Genomic DNA, 23109 nt, shown 5'->3' with positions numbered 1-23109 from the left:
TTTTCCAACTGCCGTTTTGCCTAAACTGCAATAGGTACCTTCAAAGGTACAATCTGCTACCTAGAAACCTCCAAAAATGTCTACCTCACTTGTAGGCGAAACATCAGGTGGAAAAACCGACTAGACCAAGACTAACGAAGGAGGAATTCTCTAACTCCCTTTAACCAGTTGACTCAATTTTTCTCAACTTGATTTCGCCTCACTTTATTGGACAAAATGGGCGTAGAAGCTTTGAGTATTTGATCTCGGTCTAGCATCCATTTGTGTGAAGAAAGTAACAGAAAAATCCCACTGGTTACCTAGCACACCATTTATTCCTCAACCAACCACATTCTCCTCAACTCTAAACCCCACATTTCTAGGTTACATGAACGAAAACTGCGGTGACAGATCCGGCTACTACTTCAGCTCCACCTGTGTCATAGTAGGCAGCCTCACCCTCTTCATGATAGACGTGCACCGCAGAAACATCTCCAGGCACAAGCACACAAGAGAGAACGGCACCAAACACCTCTGCGTATCCGATACCTGTCCTCAAAGAAGAAAACTCTCCTTCTCCCAAGAGCCCGACAACAAAGACAACGCTCTAGCTGCCACCAACGCAACCCATCTGGTCTTGGGAGCGGAGATCCCGGCAAGCCAAACCGGCCTCATAGACCCCATGCTCATCTCCACCGAAAAACCAGAGCTGACCTGCATCTCTGAGGAAGGCATAGCAGACATGGACTTCCCCGACAATCTGCTAGACGACCTGGACTACATAGGGGACTGCATCACTTCTTGTAACAAAGTAGAGAATTATTTAATGTTGAGCGAGTTCGAGAACAATCTGATCGCGGAAATGCCTGTGATATTAGACCGGAAGGGCAGGAGGTGGTCTTTGGCTAGGTCCAAGCAGCCTCAGGCCCAGAACGAAGAGAACGGTGTCGGTGACGAAGAGAACGGTAACGCCAAGTGTAATAACGCTAAATGGAAGCTGTTTCCTAACAGAGTTATTACGGTGATAGATGAATCGTCCGTTTAGATGTTAGGTTATTTATTGAAGGAGTGGATAGCAGGTTTTCGTTTGAACGTTCGATTAGATCGTGGAGGGTGGATTTATAGGATCAAACATACATTATTTAGAGCTCCGAGATACTTTTGAAAAGATTCAGAAAGTGACATATCTTGTAACTAAACACTTCTCAAAAGTATCTAGTTATAGAAGATTTCTGAAGGAAGTTACTTTGGGTATCTAGTTAGTCTTTAGGCACTTGAACATCTATCTTCAGTTACTTTTTCATGCTATTCGTTCAGTTTCTTTTTGAATAGTGATATCTCTTCCTTAGCTAAAATACTATTCAGTTGTACTTTTGCAAGTTACAGACCGTAACTGAGATTCTAGTTACTTTCTGCTGAAAATTAAAAGGACTTAACATAAAATAAATAAGATACTACAAAAAGTAACAAAGTTGCCTTGGGGTAATTTACTTTTTTTCAGACAGCTCAGATTCTTATTCGATTCTTTATATCCAATAAGGCAATTGTCACTACAAAAAAACACCTGCTTAATATTAATTTCCAAAAATGAGGGTATTTTTAGATCTTTCACTTTTGAAACTAGCGAAGTTCAAACGAAAAACTGAAGTAGCACCCAAAAAGCATTTAATGAGAATGGTCAATGAATAAAAGGAATACAATTATGTCCATGCAAATTTATATTGCTCATAAGACTGAATTTGTCCAAAGTAAATGGGTAGAATTTTCATTGTAGGGTAAAAAAACGTTTGAAGAAAAGCTTTTAAGGCTTCTACCTTCTTTATTTTTGATTCAGTGATGTCGAGTGCTTCAACTCGAATGGTGCTAATTTTGTAGGTAGTGATCTAAGACCACATTTCCCAGAAAAACGTTTGAAAGAGCAAAATTACATATCCCCATGAAAATTTTTACACATTAAACTTGTATTCCTCAATTGAATTAAATATTCATTGATCAAAATTTTATATAATATATATTTCACAGATACCTTTGGTGTATATTGAGCCTTTTTGAAGTGATAGTTTCAAGAATGAAGCAGAATATTGTTGTATTGAGCTATCACTTCGAACAGTACTGATGTGTTGAAAATATATATAGAACATATTGGACTTGCTATCACTTCTTAGCAGTGTTTCAAAAGTGAGCCTAACGAGGGAACAATAGGAATAAGTAATTTTTTAAAAGAAACGGTCAAAATTAGGTATGAGAAACACTGAATTGAAATGGTTCTAACCAAATTATAGGTAATGCCTTCCATTGGAAAAGACTTGAGCAGCTCAATAATTAATACTGCCATATAGGGGAGAGCTACCTCAATTGTATATTAATATATAATTATTAATATAACTAGAGGACATGAGTCCAATATGGTGCAGATAAGGCAAAACAAAATTTTTTTGAAACGATGTTCTGAAGATTCCATCAGAATTTTCAATCTTAGGAATATTTACATGACAATATAAATGAAAAATTCTGTTTTGCTGTGAATTCGTTGTTTATTCGTGCGGTAGTAATTTATAACAGATATATATTTATCTTGTTTATTATACAGTCGAATGGTTTGATTAAAAAAATTCAAATAAAAAGAATATTGCCCACTTCTGTATGATTTTATTTCAACCCAACACATCCATCAAATGAACCAGCAAAACTGTAGTCCGTTCAAGTATAAGACGGAGCAATATAAACAGAGTAAATCGTTTCTTAATAGGTATGAATAATTTGAATTTGCAGCGGTTTTTTTTTAATGACAGTTTTTATCAAATCAACGTATGTCATTTTGAAAAGTCTAATACATGAAGATGTCAATAAATAAAAAGGATAGGGATAAATTAAAAGTATTTTGATATATATTATATCTGTTTATTTCAGAGATGGTAAGACTATAACACCTCGTTCTTTTTTAACACTTCGAGAGAAAATTCCACAATTTTCAGTATCCTAAATAGAAGAACAACTAAGCCGTTTTTTTGATCAACTTGAAATAATGAATATTATCGAAAATTACACAATTTCAATTGGAGATTTACAAAGTTTACCTCTAGCCAATATTTTTTATTTCTTTCTGCCTCCACGTTCCTTAACTTGCAATTGTATCATTCCTCCTTGGATCATGTTGTAATAAGCCAGAGTGTTGGAGTCTTTGAAGAACATACCCTGCAAAAAAAAAAAATGTATGCAACCACATAAAACAAAAATTGCAATCAACTCACATCGTAGAAGAGCTTCTGTTTAGCCGGTGGCATACCAGTCTCCTCCTGGATTTTAACCTTCAAATTAGAAACAGACTCGCTCAAAGGAACGGTAAGTGCCATAACTTGACCATTCAGTTTCCATTCTGACTTTTCAGGTGCAACAGGTATCGATACCTTTATAGATACTGGACTCTGAAAAATTCAAATATTCAATAAAACAATCTAGAATTTTTTTGAGGAAACTTACAGCATTTCTAGCCAAAAATACTTCTTCCGGAATAAGAGAGTCTTCGTTTCTCGCCTTTTTACTTGGTGGTTCATCTTCCATGGCTGCTTCTGCAGGATGCTTCATAGGGGGTCCAAGAGGTGGTCCCATCTGTGGAGGCATCGGTGTTACGAAGCCAGCCATTGGAGGAGGAGCAGCCACTATAAGAATAAATCAATTATTGATAAAATGCTCCCCATCAAAAAACTAATACAGCATCAATCGTGAAGAGATATTCATAGATCCCTCTTCAAGATCTAACTACCTGTGCTTGAATTTTGAAGCCATAGTCAACTCCTTATGACATCACACCACTTTAACCTTATTCTTTTTCATTTTAACACTTGTTTTCATTTATTTTCTCATAGATATAAAGATTTAATGGTTAAATTTCAATATAATAATATGTTGGTACTCTCCTGTAACAGATTCATTTGTAATCTATCAAATTTGTAATTTGACAATGCTTGAATTTTGAAGCCATAGTCAACTCCTTATGACATCACACCACTTTAACCTTATTCTTTTTCATTTTAACACTTGTTTTCATTTATTTTCTCATAGATATAAAGATTTAATGGTTAAATTTCAATATAATAATATGTTGGTACTCTCCTGTAACAGATTCATTTGTAATCTGTCAAATTTGTAATATAGAAAACAGTTCTACCAACCAACATGTTTCAATGAAAAAATTACTAAAGGAACATTAAGGATACTAGGGCAAAATCAGCGTTCAATAATAAAATAAAGAAATAGATTCGAAGCAAGCCTTCATCATTCTGGTATACGTTCACAAACAGAAACAATTTCGTTTAATACTCACTGTTCCAAATGTGTAAAAATTGGTTGAGTTAACCATTGTAATTTTTGTTACTTTTTTCTCTTTATGGATATTTGTGTACACGAAATTCTTGTTATAAATTTTTTCTATAGGTACTGCCCACGTACTAGTTTTGAACTTTTGTGGGAAACAAAATGTTTATTTGTAATAGGTTTATACTATATTTACTGATTGTATAGAACTTTTTTTTTGTTAATTTTGTTTTGGGACAATAAACATTATTCTATTCTATTCTATATCTATGGAAATAATCCATTGAGGCTCATTCTAACACTTATTCATCTCAGAATCTTCAGAATCTCTATTCTGATTTTTTACCGCTGATGAAAATAAAAAGATAATGAAAAAACCTTACTCATTATTGGTGGAGGTCTCATAGGAGGCATTGGTGGAGCTGGCATCATCATAATTGGAGGCTGCGGAGCCAATATAGGTTGCGGTTGTACAGTCAAAGCAATTGTAGGAGCTTGAGTTTGTACAGGCTGTACTGGAGGTTTGACAGGCTAAAAAAACAATTTGAAAATGAAATGAAGGATGCAAAAATTAAAACACAAGTATCGACTACTTACAGTAGGATTTGGAACTGGTTGAGCTTTAGTAACAATAGGAGAGGATTTAACAACTGGCTTATTAGGCACATTTTTGGGCCCTATCTTCTCCTTTTCTTCATCGGGTAATAATCCTTTCACCTAAAAATTATATTCGAAATTAAGTGATTACCTTCACAAACGAAAATAATGATGAATTACCTTGTGAATTTGATGAATCTGTTCTTCAAGAGTGATATTCGCTCTTGCGGCCCTTGTAGCAGCCTCAACACTAGACGTATGACCGTCCCAAGTAACCTTCTCATCTTTTCTAACATCTTCTTCCCCGATCTTCTTACCAATCGCCGTTTCTTCATCTCCCACACCGAAAATATCAGTACGACGTTCTGCGAGCAGTTTAAGACTTGCATCAATGGAGGTACCACCTGCATATACCGTTTCTTGGTTCATCTTCTCCGAAACGTGCTTATCTCTCTGTTCGACCCATCTGGGATCCAGTAATCCTATCCTCATATGCTCCTGCACTTTGCTGGCAGGGATCTTTTCTCCCGTTATGGGAGAAATCAAATAGTCATCGCCGACAGTTGGCCTTGCAACTTTAACGGCTTGTTTAGGATCGTATTTCTTGACTAATACCTTATCCGGAATAGGAGGTAGAGGAGGTTGCATGGTAGGTTGAGATGAACGTTTGGTGGTCTCATCGTCACTATCTTCGTCAGAACTTTCTTCTTCCATGTCTTGAACCCTATTGTCGTCCTTCTTCCTACCCGTCTTGTCCTGCATCGAGCTCAGACCTTCATCCTGAATAATTCAATTTAATCGAAATTATAAACTTTACAATGCATGTAAGACATATTAATAGAAAAGCACAGATTTTTTTTGGGAACTTATTATTAGCTTTTGAGAACTTGTTCATTTCAGTGACAATTGCAGTTGAATATTATCGTTTCGACACCATTACTGGCTCAAAATTCAAAAATAATAGACATTGTGAGGAAATGATAGAGCGATCCGTTTGGGAAAAAACACTCAAAATGAACTTACGGCTTGTTCTTCCTCATCACTTTCTAACTGCATTTCAATATCTTCACCTTCTTCAATTCTTTCTTGGATCAAGATCCTAGCTCCAACTTCTTCTGGGGTAGTTGGTGGAGGAAAATTGCCAATTTCAAATGGTTGATAGTCTACAGTCTCCACAATAACGAAATCGTGCCAGTCAATTTGAGCATATGCCACTGTAAATTATAATTTTTTTTCAAAATAAAAAACTTCAAAAATAATTCACATGAAGTCAGGAGCCTTTGTATGACTTCCGGAAGGTTTAGCTCACATCATACATTGTTTCAAAAGTGGTAAATATCAATTTAAAATGCTGATGGTATTAATTATTCCGTAAGAATTTTTTTTACCTCTTTCTCTTTCTAAAACCTCTTCATCCTTCGCTTTTTGTGCCTCCTGATAACGAAGCCATTCCGCGCGATACTTTACTTGTTCCAAAACTGCTTTTGCACTTTTAGCTTCATCTCGTAATCTTTGCTGCATACTTTTCGGTGGAATTAAAACCTTGAATTGATTAAAATTAATATAAAATAAGCCAGTTACAACAGGCGCTATGTAATCCAACATTTTCTATCTCAATTCTGTAATTTCCAGATAAGAGAGTGCTGAATAAGCTTTAATTTACATCCCTTATTGGTTGGGTGGCGGAGAAAACTTAACAAAACAAAAATCACTTTACTCGCATTGAAAAAAAAAATTCGTAATAAAATTTACCATTGAAAGAAGCCAGCCAAAGTGGGCATGTTTTTTGAAGAAACACCATCTTCTTCTTCTGGAACTGCTGAAGAAGTTTTGAACATTGATCATCAATATTAAATAGGTCAACAATGAGCAATTTCAATGAGTAAATTTTTCAAAAAGTAAACTAACAAAAAATTTGGTGCTTTGCAACTCTCTGTTTGATAATTTTTTACTAGTATTCCTATTGTGGAACTGGCTAAAAAAATTGAGTCCAGATTACATAGCACCTACTGTGTAATTATTGAAATATTATATAAACTTGATGGATAACTTACTTTTGTATACTGTTCTAATAGTTTTGTGAAATACTGAAAGAGAGAGTGCTGTGGTCTCAGAAAATCAAACTGGAAGTTTCTTTGTTCTCTGTTCATTAATTGCGTCAAGAATTGTCTTCCATTACGAGCCACAAATTGAGCAGTCAATTTGACAATATCCCTGAAAGATTAACATCAATGTAGTTAATTCGTTAACGAAAAACTGAATATATACTTACAAATCGAGAGCAGAAATTGATGGAGGATCTGCAATAAATTCAAATTCTGGTGGGGGATCTTTAGGTACAAAAGGTTGCTCGATTTGTCTCAAGATCTCTTGCTGCTTCTGCTGTGCAGCTGCAGAAACTGAAAGTTTGTTCAAAGCAGCTGGTAACCCTGCAGATGGTTCTTGACCTAAAATATTATAATTTTTATCAACTGTGTCGATAAAGAATCAAGTAATTGTTTGATTTTTCAAATATATCAGAATTAATCGCTCTCGTTTTGGTTAAAGTCATGGTACTCAAGGCTTTGGGCCGAATACTAATATATGGCTACGAATCATCACAATAGAAAAAATAAGCTAAAAACTCTAGCATCTCCATAACTTGACAAAATAATTTAAATTTTTACCTTTTCCTTCCCTGAAGTCATTGACTTTGTGCTGGTAATAAGCATGGTATGGATCTCCAGGATTGAGAAAGTTGAACTTAGGATTCCCAAGTTCATTGTGCCTGATACGGGCTTCAAATTCTGGCCCATTTCTAGCGACAAAACTAGCGGTTTTGTCAACGATATCTAAATGGTTTTATTAGGAAAAAAACTATGAACTCTAATTGAAAGCAAATGTGTATGTGTATTACTTTACCTTAATCATTGATTCATTAAGGAAATCTTTGACTAATTTATAGGGTTTGGCATCATCGACCTAAAATTTTGAGATCTTTAAGAACTAAGTATATATAAGGAATAATATTAAATACATCAGTGCGGTGCGAACAAGAAAATAATTCTCAATGAAAGGATACTTCTTACTTCAGGTGGTGGATAAATTATACCAACCACCGGATTGATTGGTTGTGAAGCATCATCGTTATTATCGTTTGCTACTTCTAGAGCAGGCATAATTTTAAAGCACCAATAAATCTTTTCACAAACACAATTATATTTTTTATTGTTTTAATGATGCAAACACATTAAACATAACCTTCATTATTCATGGAAAATCGATCAAAAAGCAAGCCATGTCAAATGTCTTTGGGATGCACAGAATCTATCCTTTTTTTTCTTTTTTTCAGAATGTGCTTCAAATCAAACAAATCTAATATAATCATTAATCTTACAGTAATTTTTTTTTCAAGTTTTGTAAAGCGTGACTATATCAACGTGCAATAGTAATTAATAGTTAATTCAAATTAAATAGGAGTAAACATTGAAGAACATACTCTTCTATGTTTATGGCATAGCATGGTATTCTATGGCTGAATCCTAACCTATACCCATAAAAAACATGTTATTCTATGGCTAGGATTCAGCCGTAGAAAACGATGTTTCTGAATATGAATTTTTGGCATGAAAATAAATATGATATGATTACTGAAGTTAGGCGATATCTTCTTCGAATTAGAGAAGAATTGTCGCTACAAAAGTCGGAAGTCAGATAAATTTTGCAAGAGCGAGTAGATAGAAGTGATTTTAGTCTCTTGATAATGAAAAGGATTCTGTGAAATTTAGAGATAAAAAATTTCGAAACAAATCATATTTTCAAGGAGATTTTGCGAATCTCCCAAATTCAACACGTTATTTTCTATTAAAAATGATGACTATAAAGTTATGAAAATTGAATGTTTTTTGAATTGCATTATTCATCACTCGATAGCCTTATCGGTAATGTTTCTTTTGACGTCAACTTCTTGATTCCAGGAAAACATCAAGAATTCAGTACAAAGGCCAATCGTCTTGAACTCTGGGTTCAATTTTAACGGTTTTGAATTTTTGAATAAACAAATCAGTCCAAAAGGTCAAACACGGAAGTAAATTAATCTATTTTTGACCCACTTATAGTGGCATGTTTTTGAGCACTCGTTCCCCGAACAAAGTCATATTTCCCTCGAAATGTTTGAGTTTTTCGAATTTTGAACCAGGAATGGTCTCATACGATTTGGTTTGACCTATCGATAACGAATTCATGGTCAAATTCAATTTTGTATTTCTGTCTGGCCAGTCCATAAATACGATAACTTCTTGAATTTCATCTTAAGGTCTTGAATCGATTGTGGAACATTGTCATAGACTTTTCAAGTGATCCCAAAGGAAAAATTCTAAAGGTGTTAAATCAAAAGATCTAGATGGCAAATTGTCATCACCTCTTCAAGAAATAATAAGGCCGGCAAACTCTTCTTGCAAAATTTCGATTGTTTCTTTGCTTGGGTAGCACATAATACCGTCTTGTTTAAATGAAAGTCGTCCATTATCTACTAATTCCGACCATAGAATATCCTTAATTCCCAAGATCGTCGAGGAATAAAAAAATTTCGGTTTTCGTCAACACTATTCAGGCTATACAGCAGTTATATTCTAACTAGTTGATTTCGATAGTTTCATTGCATTGATGAAGCGTGTATCATTCCATGTTTGGTAATGGGGTAGTTTCACTTGTCAGATGTCAAAGGATGACAGCTTCAAAAGTGATGGCTGCCCAGTTAGCGGGCTATTCCAAATTAAACCTCTTATTGGAAAACTCTTTATATGTAAAGTAACCCCTGGAATTTTTCTGTCAAATTTCAGGAGGAGTATGTCATAAGAACCATAGAATTTAATTTCCAATGGACGGAAGCGTTTGAGTGATTTTGTTATCAAGATCCCAATTTTTCATTTTCTATTAATATTATGTAGGTATAGTTGTCCCAATTTGGAAAACTTTATTCTAGAGACAGAAAACAATTCCACGGATGACCTTTCAGGTCAGTTGAGGTCATATTCTGAAGGTTCCGAGGGGGCTTGTCATGTTGATAACCAGAAGAAAAGGAGTCATCTCCAACTCAATCCAGATATTCATATCAGTAATGAGAAGTTGTTAGGAAAGATCCATTCAAGGTACAGCGTTATCATTGTTATTCTACGTAACGAATTGCCTTTCTTCAAGAAAAATAAACAGCCTTTTTTCACAGCCGGATTACTCACTTGATTATTCTCAATAATTGTTGTTCAATCTTTGCCAGAGCTCCAATCAATTGTATCGTGTAGTGCCAAATTATTTTTTTAAATAATTAGCATACCTATTAACGGAAAAGTGTTTGTGTTTATACATGGATACTGTTGATACTTTTGTTTTCTACCTGTGATAGTAAGTAGATTAAATTACTGAGTATCTACTTAAGTGGGATTAAGACAATCAACTTTTTCTGTGCATGTAGTTTGTTGCAGAAGGTATGTTCTCAAATTTAATTTATGTCCAATATGTAGATATACAAAGTGTTTCATAATTATTTGTGTGTTATTACGTGCAGATATCGAATCTTGTTTTTTTAAATTACGAAAAATTCATCTTATGAAGTTACAGCCCTTTGAAGATGATTTTCAAATGTGCTTTATGAGCCTCTAATTTCAGAATTTTCATATTTATTCACAAACAAAATTAGGAAAATTGACGAAACAGTGCTTTCTTTAAACTAATTATTTCCTTTAATATAAAAGAACGTCTCCTAAAATTTACTTTTCAATATATCGATTAGATAGGCTAGATTTTTTCGATTAATTCATTAATTGTATGATGTATTTTAGTAGCAGTTTCAGGACAGTGATTTGTTTTATCCTTCGATGCTTACCAATCATGAATTCTTCGAAATTTGCCAACCCATTCTCTTATAAAACTTTATGCTGATAGCCCTTATAGAAAAGCTCTTTTTCTTTATTCTTCTAATCTCCCATTTTTTAGAGTCCTTAAAATTAATTGAAGTACGGGGTTTTCCATATTAAGAGGTCCTGTTTTGGGTAGCCCTTAGTAAAAACTACTTAATTACTAAAAATGGAACACTTCAACAACGCATTGAAATTGTTGAAATTCACTACAAAAAAGGTGAAAATTTTGCAGTTACAGTTTCCAGAACTAAAGGACTTTTAGGTCGTTGTGCAGCACCTATTCAGCCGGAAATAGTAAAACTGGTAGAAAAATGTAATATGTTAGGACAAGTTAGTGATGTGAAGAATCGAAACCGTGTGAGTCGCTCAAGAACAATTGAGAATATCACTGCTGTAGCCCGTGGTGTTGACGAAAACCCAGGTTTGTGGATTCCTCGTCGATGTTGATCAAATATTAATTAATTTTTATGGCCGAAGTTGAAAAATATTGATGTGGACGATGTTTAGTTTCGACAAGACGGCACTATGTGCGACACCAGCAACGAAACAATTGAAATTTTACACGAAAAGTTAACTGGCCGTGTAATTTCTTGAAGAAGTAATCACAATTGGCCACCCAGATTTTATGATTTAACACCTTTAGGCTTTTTTTTGGTGTCACTTGAAAATAAGGTCTATACCATTCATGAAGTTTTCGAGGATATACAGCCTCAAATGTGCGATGTTTTTCAAGAATGAAATGGCATCTTATCACATTATTCATTTATTTCATTTATAGATTCTAAACGAACGACAACGGTTTGTGATTTACATAATAAAAAAATTAAAGGTTATTCAGAAAATTCATTTATAAAGTTGAATACCTATACCTATTTTCGTGGGTAGCTTTATTTTGAATGTCACATCTATTTTTATTGTCCCCGTGTACTTTGAATATGCAAAGCATAGGCGTAGATGAGAACTTCCAAAACACATTTGAAATGAAAATGGTGCGTTGTAAAAAAAATGAACCATAGATTATGCGTAATTATTCGGGTGACCTACACCAAACTAGTAGCAAAAATAATTTCGTTAAGCGAGCTTTCGACATAAACATATGGATATAAAATGATGATATATGCACTAGAATGTTGTTTATTTCGATATTACTAGTGATTTCTCCCTTATCTTGCCTTGTTTCCAAAAAAAATGCATAATCATTCAACAGAAACAAAAATATCCGCTTTCATATCAAATTCAGAATGGTCTTTGCCTTGTGTACGATCAAAACAAACATCATACCTTATTATTATAAATAACTATGGTTTATGTTTTATTTATGCTAGTTCTTCTCTACTTCTTATTGCATATTGATTGGTTTAATTGGTATGCAGTTGGTAGGCTTCCGATAAAATTCAGCTGTTTTAAAAAATTATAAGACGCACCCAGTAATTTTTTTCTATTAGATTGCAAATATAACAGGAATTTCGTAAGAGAATTGATTTGCGTATAAAATGGCCGTTATTTGTAAAGTAGGTATTTACTTTTTTTTGGAATTTCAGTGGGTAGTGAAATGTAGGGTATATTAGCAATAACAATATCGTTTCGTTGCAGATTTCAGAAAGTTAAGGATAGTTCGAAAAACTTTTATAAACTGCACAACTTTCAAAATATAATAAAAACATTTTTCTTGCTACTCTAATTGGTTCTCGTGTTACATAGGTAATTGTAATCCATAATAATGCAAATTTTGGGCATTAGGAGGAAATATTGGCAATTTCATTTTTTCTGACGCAAAATAACATCATACCTATAGTGACTTCGAAATCTCATTATCAAATTAAATTTATTCGCAAATTGTCACATATTAATTACGATGTTTCTGCTGCTATACGAGATAACTAATGCTAATGATATTTATAAATTTTTCTTTTAAATTGGGTATTAAAAGTATATAGATTTGAACGAATTACCTTCTATCGATAATGAAGTATGACATTCAATTCTGATTTCATAATCCTTGATAATTAGAGGAATTTTGATATATATGTGGAACGATCAACAAATTTGACAAGCGACACATTTTGATTTTTATTGAATTTTGATGTCAGGCCAATTTGGAGATATTTCAATATATTTTCAATTCAGTGCATAACATGTTTTCAATCTGATATTGATATTGTACATTACAGATTTCAAGTTTTGTATTCTCCAATTTTTATGAGATCAGAACTGTTTTAACTCGTATTAATTCAGAAGAGAGTTTATTTAATATTATTAATACGAATAATAAACATTCAGACTAGTTCAACGAATATTTTCTTGGGATCTCCCTTGAAATTGTCGCAATTCACATTTTGGAATAAGAAAAATCCAAAAATTAAATGAAATAACAAAAAAAATAACATAACGTGAAGATTTGAACTTTGGCGCGTTTGTTCATATTCGTATTGTTTTGTAATGCTGCCTTTTTCCTTCCATAAAATAGACACAGCGTGAGATTTTGTGATTATTGCATTTTTTGTTATTTTTACGAAGCACCCTGTAAATTACTGAAAACATTTGAAACAAATCAGTCCATCTTCTATTTTTTTATCTCGATGATACGGTCTTTTGCATAAATATTCTTTTCGTAATTTTGCAACTGTTTTCTGAATTTCAATTCGATCCGTATGGGTATTTTTTTTCATCAACCTCAACTCCGGAACCCTTAAATGGATTTTGATCATTCTACACAATCGGATCTAGTTATCATAGATAGATAGAATCGATTTTGACCTCGAAATTTTCATCAGTGAGTTGAACCCAATCGTGTTATAACACTCTTGGCTCAAAATTAAAAAAAATAATTTCGGTTTCCATGTTTCCATGGAACAATAACAGATCCATCCGTCTTCTAAAGCCTGTAAGAGCTATTTGCATGAAATCAATCACTATATATACTTCGAGAACCCTACCGTTGAATCAAAAAAGATTAAAATCAAGCAATAAAAATCTCAAAAATTAATTTCTCAGTAAAATGACATCACAGGATCACGAAAGTAGGTTCATGCTGACTATTGTCTTCATGAAAAATAATAGACGTTTGTGTAAAGTAAATTATCTATTTTATATGCATGTTCACGTAGTAACCATTTTAGTTGAGGCTTTTATTAAGACGTTCTCAACTACTGCTTTGATAAGCTCATTAGGACCGATAAAAATAATGTAAAATTTAAGCACATCGTAAATGCACAATTCCAGATATTGATAAACAATAAATTTGAAAATAAATTTCAAGCTGAAATGTATTTACTCTCCGATGATGATTGCTTCGACCATGCATTATTCAAAGGTTCTATTGATTTTATTGCGATTTTTTTTAAAATATCACATGATTTATTCACACTTCCTTCGTATTTCAAGAATTAAGAGATTGAATGATTCGAGCAATTATCACAAGTGATTTGATTTAATGAAATTTGCGTGTCACATGTCAGTCAATTGTGTTTCAACTTTATTTCAGGAGGAAGAGTTTCCAAGCACAATGCTGAAGTATTACCTTATTGGTTTATATTCTGTTACGTTGGTATTTATTTGTCATGGATGGAACGAACACCCCGACAATACAAGAGGTAAGGTTTTTTGCTTCAATTATAAAGTAATAACTCAGCTAACTTGAAACATTGCAACATTTCAACGTTGTTAAAAGAAAACATAGAAACCATTTATCTAGAGATGTGCGAAAATGACATTTCCGTGCTCAAAGCTTTTTGCACATGATTTGTGCAAGTTAGTTTTCCGTGTGCAAAACCTCATTATTCGATTCAATTGAATATACAGTATTTTTTGGGACAGTAAGTGCAAATCTTCATCAAGGAAGATGCTGAAATTTTAAAAATATAAAACGCTTCAGGTTTTGGGGTCATCGACTTTGCCGGAATTCTACCCGGAAGATGAAAAATAAAATAGGCCATACCCAATAGAATAATATTTATAAATATCTATAGATAAAAATTTATTTGTCAAACGTGTACAGAATATATGATAAACATACATATAGCTGGGTCTATTATTAAATCTTCAACGACAGATAAAGATAACTGAATATCATCAACGAAAGAAGAGAAAACTTGCTACTTTTCTCCAGCTACAAACTAGTAAAATAAAACTAAATAAAATAATAATAAAACTTTACAACCCTTCCATAAGCACCAACAGCTTTTGCTGATATTTGCCTTCATAACTCTTCCAAAATCTTCGTTGTCAATGAATTGTCTTCCCAGATAATACTTCATTGATAATTTCCAAAGTCCCAAACCACATTTGTGATGATACGCATTTCGAGAATGAAAAAATGCACAATTCAACTATCAAATAATATAATTATTTCTCAGGTTGTAAACGTTATGAAGACCCAGAACTGTGCAGTATATTCCCAATGAAAAAAATCAACTGGAAAGAAATCAACAAAACCATAATATTTGTACAAAATATATACATCAGGATGGAAACTAGGGAGAAAATCTTGGGTTACGCTGACATCAAGATAGAAACCGGAACGCCATCTCACGGTCTCTTCGTCGATAGCAATCCTGAACCAGAAACTACGGAGATGATGAAAGTTTCCTTAGAGGCTGTAGCAGCCTCTTCCCAGATTGCTTACGAGTATTGTACATCAGAGTAAGTATTTGGTATTCAGAGAAATCTGTCAGTTTGAATTCACCTATCAGGCAAATTCCTTAACAAAACCTGGTAACTTTTCCTAATGAACTGTCATACTATATTTCAAACAATTCCGTTTATCTTGGTATTGCGCAGCATGTGACGCCATCCCACAGACGTTTGAGTCACTACAATTATAACATTAAATATGTCCTTTTCTCAGGCTTCTTCGCAGAGAAGAATGTGGTGAGAAGCTCAGGCGCATCAAGCTATGGAAGACGGCGCTTCGTAGTGGCTGTCAGAGACTTGGAAAGATATGTATGAAGGAAGACGTCTACTCCAAGTACAGATCTATCGATGGTTCTTGTAACAATTACATGAAAGGAGAAAGAGGCCAGTCTTTCACTATCTACGGAAGGCTCTTGTTTCCAGAATACATGGGAGGCGTCAGGGATCCAAGAAGATCAGTTACCAGACAAGTCTTGCCATCCGCAAGAGAAGTCAGCGCAAAGTTGGAGCTTAACTCAATTCCCGACCAGATGAGGAGCTGGGCTGTCCTGTTTTGGGGTCAATTTCTTGAGCACGATATGGCCCATACGGCTATGAGTAAAATGAGTGAGTGTTCTTCATGAAATTAGTACAATTAAGCATTGACATAGCTCTACTTACCTTGCCTCAGCATTATGGTAGAAAGTTTGATTATGTAACTAGAGAATATCTTTCAAAGGTCCGAATTGTTTCAGTTCACACTGGAAAACCCATAGAATGCTGTGATCCAGATGGAAGAGCCTTCAGTCCAAGATACGAACACCCTTTCTGTATGACCATAAAAGTTCCTCCTAATGATCCTTACTACAGCGAAAGGGATGTCACCTGCTTATCCTACGTCAGATCTGCACCAGCACTAGGTCCGGACTGTTCGATGGGCCCTATGGAACAAGTAAGTGATTGTCATTTGAAAAATCTCAAAGAGTGTTTTCAAAACATAGAGAAAAGTTTCAGTAAGAAATAAGACGGTATCTCCTCTTTTAGATCAACCAAGCTACTCATCTCATAGATGCCTCCCAGATCTACGGTGTCACCAAGGCAAAATCCGATCACCTGCGTAACTTCACCAAAGGATTGCTGTCCGTCACCCATCTCACCAACTCTACCATTCTCGAAATCTCCAAGAACCCACAGTCAGACTGCCAACAGAGGAAGTTCAACGCTCCTTGCTACCAGTCAGGTGACAAGAGGGTGAATACTGATCCTCATATGACTGCCATGTATACCTTATGGGTGAGGGAGCATAACAGGATAGCTGCTTATTTGGCAGACATGAATTCTGGATGGGATGATGAGACGGTATTTCAAGAGGCTAGACGCATCGTTATTGCTGAGATTCAGCACATAACCTATAATGAGTGGATACCGAGTATTTTAGGTTGGTAGCATTGAGCTTTTCTCAAAGATTATATTTGTTATTGGAGGAAATAGTTTTGCTTCTTCTAGAGAACAGGGTACCATATTTTGACCCAAATATTTTAAATTTTTAGCTGTATCAAAAGATTAGGTTAGGCTCATTGCAGGAAAATTTCTGGGTGAATAATTCAAAATAATCTTGGTATTGCCCAAAGAATTAGCAAATGCTACAGTTTAGTAGTTGATGAGCAAATTCTCACATACAAAGTTCAGTATCTCTGAAACTATCTGGAATTATAGAAAATAAAAGAAAAGTGGATCCTGCTGGAATTGAGTATGTCTTAATTTTTTTTTTCTAGGAACAAGAATAAAAACAGAATACAGACCTGACATAGATCCAACTGTAAGCAACGAGTTTGCAACTGCTGCAATTCGAGCATTGAATTCCGTTCCTATTGGAAAACTAAGGTTGGTAAACTTGATTCGAAGAAATGAATGATCATAACTCACTCCGCATCCTTCGAATGAAGACTTATTTTCTTACCATTATCCTTCTTTCATTGCAGCTTGGCAGATGAAGAAAAAAAGCACACTTACCTGCATAAGAGCATAGACTTGCTTTTAAGCGAAATGTACAAAAACAAATTTACTGGTAGACGACTTTATTACATCGGAAAAGTAAGTTTGAAGTTTTATTCTATTGAATATATCTTTATTCTTCACGTCTCTCATCATTCCAGCCAAGAGAAGTGACTTATGGTGTGGATATTCTCAGTGTAGACATCCAAAGAGGCAGAGATCATGGACTACCAACCTACAACGATTACAGATTGTACTGTGGACTCTCTGAAGCTGAAACCTTCGATGATCTGAGACCCATTATGTTACCCAAAGTAAGCAATATTTTTCATCAAACTTTCATGAAAATTGCTATAAACTATCATGCATTTTCCAGGCTATTGAATCTCTGAAGAAGAGCTACAAAAGTGTGGATGATTTGGATTTGATCGTTGGTGGCTTGGCTGAAAAACCTGAAAGGGGTATGTTTGGTCCAACACTTACTTGCGTGTTGAAGGATCAGTTCGAGAGAACAAGAGGCTCCGATAGATATTTCTACTCGAATCCAGATCAGCCATCTCCTTTCAGTCATTCTCAACTCAAGGAAATCGAAAAAGTAACTCTGGCCCGTATTATCTGTGATAATAGTGAAAAAATCGAGAAGATTCCTCCTAAAGTATTTGAAATCGTCAGCAAAAGGTAAGTCTAGAACATCACTCGGAACGTAGACACTCAAGGTGTGTGACGGCTAGCTCCTACATTTCAAAAAATCAGGGAGAAGAGATGACAAGTCTCAGAGTGGTTTGGTTGGTTTCTTTGAAAGGATTAGAAAGTGCAGTTTTTAGTTTTCATTTTCCATCATGCTGTGATTACGAGGGCAGCGTAGATTTGTTTGGGTGCACATTCGTAAAGCAACAAATTTAGATTCAATGAGAGTTTTATTGTACTGCGACCTAATGGTCTATTGTGACCCATCAAAGCTCTTCTCACCGGAAGTCGTCCTAGTCTACAACTCGATATCAATTTCTTTTTGATAAGTTCTAATAAACATTAGTATTTGGAATGGTATCAACTCACTTCTACAAGTCTCTTGTCCAAAGCATTTTTTGTGTTGGCTAGCGATGACCAGGCATACCGTCACCAGGTGATCTGGAGTTTCTTCCTCCTCCACATACAATCTTCACTCATTGTTTTCTGCTAGACCATTCTCATGAGGTGCTTCCTGGGATGGCAATGCACTGTGAATAATACTGTGAGAGGGAGAAGCATATTTATGCTAAGATCCAGATACTTAGGTTTTAGTATCAAAGTTCGAAAAAACTTTTTTGGAATGATCCAACCCTGGAAGATTCCGCCTAAAGTTTTTCTCTTTCGGTTTTTCCTTTTCCTGAATATCTTTCTTGTAGCTACACTTGCCTATACTAGAGAAAAGTTTTGAGCCAGTGAAAGAAGTTTGTGTTTCTTTTCTGGCAAGTGTGTTGGCTTCTAATAGGGAACCCAGACTAAAAAAATTTGATATTCTTGCCTATTTCATTGAGTTTCCTTCGACAATCCAATACCATCTTAGAAGGATATAAGAGTTCAATGCTCTGATTGCAACCTAACTGTCAGATCGTATCGCAAGTCATTTCTTATAATTTCTTGCTAGGTTAATTTCCAAAAAAGGAAGTTCTGCTCTAATTGCGAAGGTAGAGAAGAATCATTTTACCATCAGAATGAGCCATGAAGCTCACCTGCACATTTAAGGGTAGGTTACTGGTCAACTGACAATCTTTCTTTCTCTCTGCACGAGCAGCTTTGGTGAACCCAGCGCTCTCCAGATTTAAGCCTTTAAGATTCTGTGTTTTTTATCTTCCAAACATATTTTTTAAAAACTAAATTATATAATCCTTCACACTATTCCTTGAGAGGCCTTTGAAATGTGCGAGTTAGTCATGACGCATTCTAAATGAAACCAGATTTTCACTCAACATCTCTTTCCAACAGAAATCCAGAACAATCCTGCGATTCCAAGCATATTCCAAGATTAGATCTACAAGCCTGGAATAATGAGAGATACACCTACAATCACGTTACTTCTTGAGAACAATTGTTTCAAACCCTCCCAAAAGCAAAGAGGAAACGCCAAAGATTGTGTTATACTAGTGATCGACGCAAAACTGTATTATATACCTTATAATTTTATGTTTAGCATGTAAGTTTGTATACGTTGTGAATAAAGTTTTAAATCTTCTTTTGTAACACATTCATTTCGAACGATTAGTGAATTAACACCTAAAATTAATTGATCTCATTCTTTCAAGATGTAGGTGTTTTTATACATCGTTATATTTCAAAACGAAACGGCTGGGAATGACCTTCACGTGATCTACTCGAAAGAGAATAATAGTAACGATCAGATAGATCTGTTGCGACATGAAAACTTTCGTTATTCAATTTTTTATTGGCAATGAAAATTAACAAGATAGATTTGTAAATCACGACAGCGAATAATGAATTAACTGATGAATTGAGATTATCTCCAAAATTATCTAGATTTCATTGATAACGAAAACTATAATGAATCACCCAATTTTTTTCCAGCACGTAGAATTTATTGACGAGGAAGAACATTCGTTTTTTTTCGATTCCGCATTTCTTCGAATGATCTAATTAAAGAACTGTTTGAGTTATTGTCTATTGATTTGAACGCAAACAGCTCGAATAAGCCAATGATACATTCTGGTGCCGGAACCAATTTGTTCAATAACAACTTTCATCTAATTTCAAAGGATCTATTAAAAATGTAATAACCAACCGACTGGTTTTAAGCGATGCAAGGGAATTATGGACAAAAAGTGCATAACATACTATTCGATGAATTTCACGATTAAATTATCTGGTGAACATCGAGTGAGAAGGGATCAGTCGATACGGGTTGATCATTCCAATATCGATTAATAATTATAACTAGAATAATTACGGTGAAGAGTTCAAAGAGAGTGTAGAAAACTGTACTAGTAATGTTTCAAAAACTGCAACATGAATATTTGAAAATGTTTAAATTTTAATTTCCTAGAATTACACAATTCAATAGTCATAATCATAGGCGTAACGAGGGGGGGGTTCAGTTAGGTTTTGCCCAAAAAGTTTTTTTTATCACTTTGAAAATTGAAAGGTTTTTCGATTATTTCATTGATGAATTTCAAAATATTTTCCTTATCATCGAATTACCTATTTTTCTAGACCACTACTTCAAACCAAGTTTCATTCATCGCTTTCTTATTTAGTAATATTTTCATAGAGGAATAAACATAGATAGAGAGAGTATACGCAGTTTTTACATGTCCCCAACATGGTTAGATTTCGTTGTCGGATTGTGATATATTTTCAAATCCACAATTTTACTATACCATTATGAATGTATATAATATTGAATGAAATATTTATTTGGGTGATTCTCGATTATTTATGCAAATTTGAATATTTGGAATACGATATTTTCCCAAATTGTCGAATTTATAATAATCAGAATATTTATTATTTTCTATATCTACCTGCTGAAATCCAAGGTTTGGCAATTCTTGATCTCCTAGTGTCATCGGTTGTTTCACGTCGTTTGGCGCGCTTGAAGTATGTTTTCTGATATATTTAGGTATTTATTTCAATATATTTTGAGTTAATATGAAACGTTGATTCACTATGGGACATAAGAAGTACGTTCTTTGTGGAGAATCGCGCGAATTGAGTGAAATATCATATCACTGATATGTTTTCATTTCCGCGACCTTCATGTCAAATTTGAAAGTTCATGTTGGGGAAAAAATTTGCTTACTGAAAATGACATATGCTCCCTCTATCTATGTTCATTACTCTGAGGTAATATTTCTCTTTATTTATATTCTGAATTTTCAAATTGAAATATACGAGAACGTATTTTTTCATCAGAATGAATGAACTAAAAATGTGGTAATTCATCATTGAAATAATTAAGATAAGATTGAAAAACCTTTCAATTTTCAAAGAGACCTTAGATATGTAAAAATATGTAAATTTTTTGTGAAAAAAATGATGAGTTTATTTTAAACTGGCATGCGAATGTTTCTTTCAAAACTTGAAAAAATCGATGAAGCGATTTCGGCACAGAATCAAAATGAATCTGCACTGAAGAACCTTGTAAGAAAAGTAGTTTGAGCTACCAGTTTTGTCACTGAATCAGTTCTTGAAAACCGACAATGTTTCTATCAACTTTTTTAAATTATATACTAAATTTTTTCATGCCATTTTGTTGAACAATAATAGGAATAGAATTTTGCCGTGTTTTTTCAAGATCATCGTGTCAGACAAATCACTCCACTTTCATGAAACAACCAAGGCTACATTTGTAAAAGTGAACCTTGAAAGGGTTTTTATACATTCCACGAAAAGAACCAATCCAAAAAATAATCATCATCCATTATCTGAAAGAAGTAATTCACTCACAACTCGATAAATGAAAAAAATTACCTCACCAGCTCCAATTACATGATTTGGATAAAAACAGCAGGCAAATTTTCATAACATGACGAAATGTAATTTGTCCAGTAATAATGTAATTGCGTCCAAATTGTTGAAGAAGTGTATCGTGTTATTAAATCGATTTCTTCACAATCATTCATATAATCTTGTTTTCCCTTGTTATTTTCTTCGATGTATTGTTCTTTTCTTCATAGATATTCGTATAGTATCGACTTTGTAGTATCTAATTGAATTGTTAGAGTATTGTTTGGGGATAATGATTATGTATTTTTCTCGTCTAATTAATTAATTTCTCACTGGTTTGTGAAACGTTATAAATAAAGTTTCTTAAACTAACTTTGATCTGTCAGCTTGTTAAGTAAATATTAACATACTTTCAAGGGTGGGATGTACTCAAGTGTGAAGGTCGTTTGCACATCCCTTGCAAATGTTCAACTATGTAGAATAACAAAAGAAAGATTGGAAATATTTTCTTTTTGTATTTGAAATAACTCAATTCTAGAGATGATTTTCTGTTAAGCCTCAATATTTTGTCGAAAACAATCAAATTATCGGTGGAATTCACTATATGTTTATAGATACTTTTCATGTTATGGTATACATGAAACGACTCCACAAGTTCCTCAAAGGAAAATGAACTGAAAGTGTTGACGTGAGAGAGAGGTGAATATATATATTGTGATTCTGAAAACCTCCAGCAATTATTATGCACAGTCTCTTCAAATTACATGCGTTTTCCAACAAACTGCAGTCGACAGCACTGAATATTAATTAATTCATTGATTTAAGATCTCTGTCCACTTCTGAAGTCTGACGACAAAACTGTCAGTTTTATTTGCTGAAGAAAGTGATTAGAATCAATGATAGAGTTTATTTTATGTGCAGTAATTGTGTTTATCAGGATTATTATCAACTTTAGAATTTGTGTTACATAGGTGTACAACTTTGCTACCGCCGTTTTTTCCGAAATTCAAGGCTTATTTTAAAAAACTGGTTATACACTTATGATTCAAAGTATTGTTCATCGCTGGCCTCTACTTTCTCTCGCATCTGTCAAGTAGCGTAGGAATCCCGCGTTGAAAAAACTAGTCATCTTTTGAAGCAAACCACGAATCGATCCAATTTTTTACTTCTTCATAAGACCGGAAGTGCTGGTCAGCCAAGTCGTGTGCCATTGATCGAAGCAAGTGATAGTCCGAGGGAGCAACGTCTGGAGAATACGGCGGGTGGGGTAGGACTTGAC

General features: G+C 34.2%; 3 protein-coding genes across 7 annotated transcripts in view; 2 read left to right on the top strand and 1 right to left on the bottom strand.

The window, feature by feature from the left end:
• Positions 1-1302, top strand: part of LOC123676090 (monocarboxylate transporter 2) — a 57054-nt gene extending 55752 nt beyond the window's left edge. For both annotated transcript variants that reach the window (XM_045611785.1, XM_045611784.1), the window contains one exon: positions 363-1302. In XM_045611785.1, coding sequence (XP_045467741.1) covers positions 363-1024 — 662 coding nt within the window. In that variant the 3' untranslated portion in view covers positions 1025-1302. The remainder of the gene's footprint in view (positions 1-362) is intronic.
• A 1562-nt stretch (positions 1303-2864) lies between these two features.
• Positions 2865-8154, bottom strand: LOC123676089 (splicing factor 3A subunit 1). The gene is made up of 12 exons (XM_045611783.1): positions 7952-8154; positions 7557-7721; positions 7163-7337; positions 6945-7104; positions 6279-6432; positions 5914-6104; positions 5071-5670; positions 4891-5010; positions 4677-4824; positions 3460-3638; positions 3231-3404; positions 2865-3174 (listed from the first exon to the last, which is right to left on the bottom strand). The coding sequence occupies exons 1-12, from the start codon at positions 8046-8048 to the stop codon at positions 3073-3075; spliced, it is 2265 nt and encodes a 754-aa protein (XP_045467739.1). The 5' UTR covers positions 8049-8154; the 3' UTR covers positions 2865-3072.
• A 1899-nt stretch (positions 8155-10053) lies between these two features.
• Positions 10054-19602, top strand: LOC123676088 (peroxidase-like). Of its 4 annotated transcripts, none has more exons than XM_045611781.1 (11): positions 10054-10269; positions 14269-14377; positions 15140-15425; positions 15631-16022; positions 16151-16347; positions 16440-16833; positions 17171-17279; positions 17378-17489; positions 17552-17704; positions 17767-18068; positions 19356-19602. In XM_045611781.1, the coding sequence occupies exons 2-11, from the start codon at positions 14290-14292 to the stop codon at positions 19450-19452; spliced, it is 2130 nt and encodes a 709-aa protein (XP_045467737.1). In that variant the 5' UTR covers positions 10054-10269; positions 14269-14289; the 3' UTR covers positions 19453-19602. The 4 variants fall into 4 exon arrangements, with proteins under 4 accessions (XP_045467737.1, XP_045467736.1, XP_045467735.1 ...); XM_045611780.1 differs by having other exon boundaries at positions 10054-10352; XM_045611779.1 differs by lacking the exon at positions 10054-10269 and adding an exon at positions 12263-12295.
• The last annotated feature ends 3507 nt before the right edge of the window (positions 19603-23109 follow it).

Source organism: Harmonia axyridis, chromosome 3 (assembly GCF_914767665.1).
Source record: "Harmonia axyridis chromosome 3, icHarAxyr1.1, whole genome shotgun sequence".
In the NCBI taxonomy this organism is placed as follows: domain Eukaryota; kingdom Metazoa; phylum Arthropoda; class Insecta; order Coleoptera; family Coccinellidae; genus Harmonia; species Harmonia axyridis.
This window is presented reverse-complemented; position numbering and strand designations above follow the sequence as displayed.